The sequence below is a fragment of the Belonocnema kinseyi genome, chromosome 9, assembly GCF_010883055.1.
Source record: "Belonocnema kinseyi isolate 2016_QV_RU_SX_M_011 chromosome 9, B_treatae_v1, whole genome shotgun sequence".
In the NCBI taxonomy this organism is placed as follows: domain Eukaryota; kingdom Metazoa; phylum Arthropoda; class Insecta; order Hymenoptera; family Cynipidae; genus Belonocnema; species Belonocnema kinseyi.
The window spans coordinates 28076258-28079342 of NC_046665.1; the positions used below are offsets into that span (position 1 = coordinate 28076258).

A 3085-nucleotide genomic window follows, 5' to 3' on the forward strand; every position below is an offset into this window, starting at 1 on the left:
AGTGTATAGAGCTCCAAGGAGATTATGTTGAAAAATAAAAAAAAATTTACCCCCAAAAAATTGTTTTTATACTTCATTCTAAGGACTTATTGAACTACCCTCATATGAATAGTACCTCAAAAAGGCTCAGGAGAAAATATAGACGCAGAAACTGATGTACAAAAAACTGCAAGATTTTTCGAAAACATATTTAACCTTAACTTTGTTTTTAAAAGTTTACCAACAACATTACATAATAAGGTTAAACGTATGTTATTTACTAGCATGATACTTATAAAAATGGTTTTGTAAACATACTTATCATACCCCCCCTCCCCCACACACTCCTACGTCGAAAGAGCTGCCGAGTGAAGTCCGCGAGAAAGGTGGCAACCCTATGGCTGGTGTAAATATTAATTTGCTTCAAAATTGTAATAAGTATAGTGTACGTAAAACTGTTTTTTGTTATAAAGAAATGTAATGATCTTAAATATTTATGTTGTATTTATTATTGCATCTTGTGTATATTTCTACTTACCGAATAAATCTATACAGGATCATGATCATAAACTTCGATGTACTGGCTGCAAGATAATTACTTCTGTTGTTTTTTAGATTACCCATCGATCGAAAGAAAAGTATTGTTACCAATAAGCCACTGGAATAGAATTGTAAGACTTATTAGTTATTTAAAAAGTATTTATTTTAAAAAAGACTTAAAAAACTTGGAATACCCATTATAAAAAGGAAAATTAGTTTCTCAATTGAATTTTTATTAGTTCTAGTTCATTGCATGCCAGCTCACTAAGTCTTTTTAAAACTCATTGAAGTAAGGTTGTCTTTGACATGGCAAATAATGGTTACTTTTATGGTCCAAAAATATATGATTATCACGAAATCAGGGTTTTCGCTCATAATTTTGGTATTCACTGTTCGAACTTTCACAGTGGGATCAAATCGAATTTCCCTTAACAAATTCAACTAGAAGTTCTAATGAATTTTCATTTTGTTTTACACGGACAAAATTTGCCCTTAAGAAAGTCACGAACCTAGATCTCGGATATGAGCCAAATTCATCAGATATTGATGTATTTTCGTAAATAATCTGTGAAATTCGAGAAAGAACACTCGCGACCTTGCCCGACAAATGTTGGAACTGGTAGGAAGATTCGCTTGCACGTGGACATCACTCACGCTCGCCCATACGCGCGGTGCGTGTTTACGCGCGTGTGTGTGGTTCGAGTTTTTCTGATATTTGGTCGGAAGTTTTATAAAACCTATATTGTTGGGCCTAAATGGCCTCTGAGTTTTGAATTTATAAAATAATAGAAATTAAATCGCACAAATAAAGTTTTTATTTCTTATGTTGAAGTTTGAAATTTTCAGGAACTTTTCGTAGGTAGAAACGTTTGTAAAAAAACTTCGAAATTTATCCATACATTTCTCATAGAAAAACCAATTGAATGTTTCATTTTTTTATTTCGAATCCGAGACCTAGCAAGCAATTAGGCCAGCGTTAAGTAGTCAAAATTAGTTATTTTTTTAACCATTTAAATTAAGTACAGGCAAGTGGGGCGAATCGCTACAGTTTTCCGCAAGCCATGACTTAGACGTGATGTACAAAAGTTCTTAAATTGTCTCAAATTTTTAATAGCTGACTGCACGTTGCCGGCAAGCTCTGCGGAAAGGTCAGCAGGCCATGTCGCTAGATGTTGATAGAGATGCTAGTATATATGTATTTCATTACGCCGTCTAGTCCGTTAGCATATAAGTAACATCAAACTTGCACTCTGCAGTTATCCTTTTCTCATTAACTAAAGGAATAAATGGTTTTTAGGATGAAGAATTTATAATATAATAATAAGCTTCCGCTATTGTCCTATTCTTGTTTATTTGAAGCATTCACATTCGTTGATCAAATTCAAAGAATGTAATAAATTTTCATTTCCAACCCTCGATTGACCCAACCTGTTATATGAACAGCATATAACTATAAAACAATGTATTTATTTTGTAAAGTCCGAAAACGTGAATTTAAACTTCGAACATCAAAAGATATGTCAATTTGCGAGCCGCGGTCGCCTAGAAATTCAATTCTCGGTATTAAATTGAAACATTTTATATCCTTGGCGATTAATCTCAGTTGCAAGAAAGGGTAGCACCAACGCTGTAAACCGGTCAAATGTGGAACTAATGCTCTTAATGGGCTTACGCGGCTGAAGGGGCATTATTAGCGAAAAATTTTAATCATTATTTCACACAGTATAAAGGTTATATCATTTACAGCTTCGAAATCCAATTGAAGTTATGGAAAGATTAAAAGAAATCATGCGCAAGGCTACTAGATTCCTTTTGCTATTTCAGTTCTAGATGTTTTAAATCTTTTGCGGCATATAAGTTAGTTAAACAAGTAATAACGAATAAATTGTAGCAAATATTTTTAAAAACAATAATAATAATAAAATGATAAAATTATAAATTATAAAATTATAAAATAAGGAGCCTCGGTGGCTCAGTTGGTTAGACACTCGGACTTCACCTAAGAGTTCCGGGGTTCGATCCCTGAGCCGGTACCTCTGGAAATTTGTCAATGTACCTTTACCGAGGTTCTGGTGGTTCGAAACCCACCTTAAGCTGTAGGTCCACTTATCGTTTACTTGACTGCAACCCATTCCGTCAATGATGGGGTAAAGCCAGGCTTCGTCCAATATGTCTGGGCAGACTGCTCTCATCAGATGACTTGATGATTGCATTATAAAAATACGTCCGTGACTGATGATATATACCGAGACAGCCCCGTGCAAAAATGATCAAATAAAAATCCATCTCTAACCAAGAATGCCTTCGAAACGTTGGGCAGTATAAGCCTATGACAACATTTCAACACAGAAATGTTTTTAATAATAACATATGGGCTTCATGAACTGCAGAAAAGTCTAAACATAACACAGCCACACAAAAAAAAGTGTGCGGATCTGGTAACAAGACACACGTATTCCTATGTATTTTGGGGCGTTGAATTCAAATTCGGTATCAAAAATCACCCATCACGTCATGGTTGAGCCATAACCTCAAAAAATGACGAAAAATCATGCACTGAGGCAAA

At 34.6% G+C, this 3085-nt stretch overlaps 1 protein-coding gene across 5 annotated transcripts in view; it reads right to left on the bottom strand.

The window, feature by feature from the left end:
* Positions 1-3085, bottom strand: part of LOC117179461 (nose resistant to fluoxetine protein 6-like) — an 824251-nt gene that overhangs the window by 485643 nt on the left and 335523 nt on the right. For 4 of the 5 annotated variants that reach the window (XM_033371296.1, XM_033371298.1, XM_033371295.1 and 1 more), the window contains one exon: positions 518-637. The exons of the other annotated variant lie outside the window; for it this stretch is intronic. In XM_033371296.1, the coding sequence (XP_033227187.1) occupies positions 518-637 (120 nt within the window). The remainder of the gene's footprint in view (positions 1-517; positions 638-3085) is intronic. 5 annotated transcript variants of the gene reach the window in all.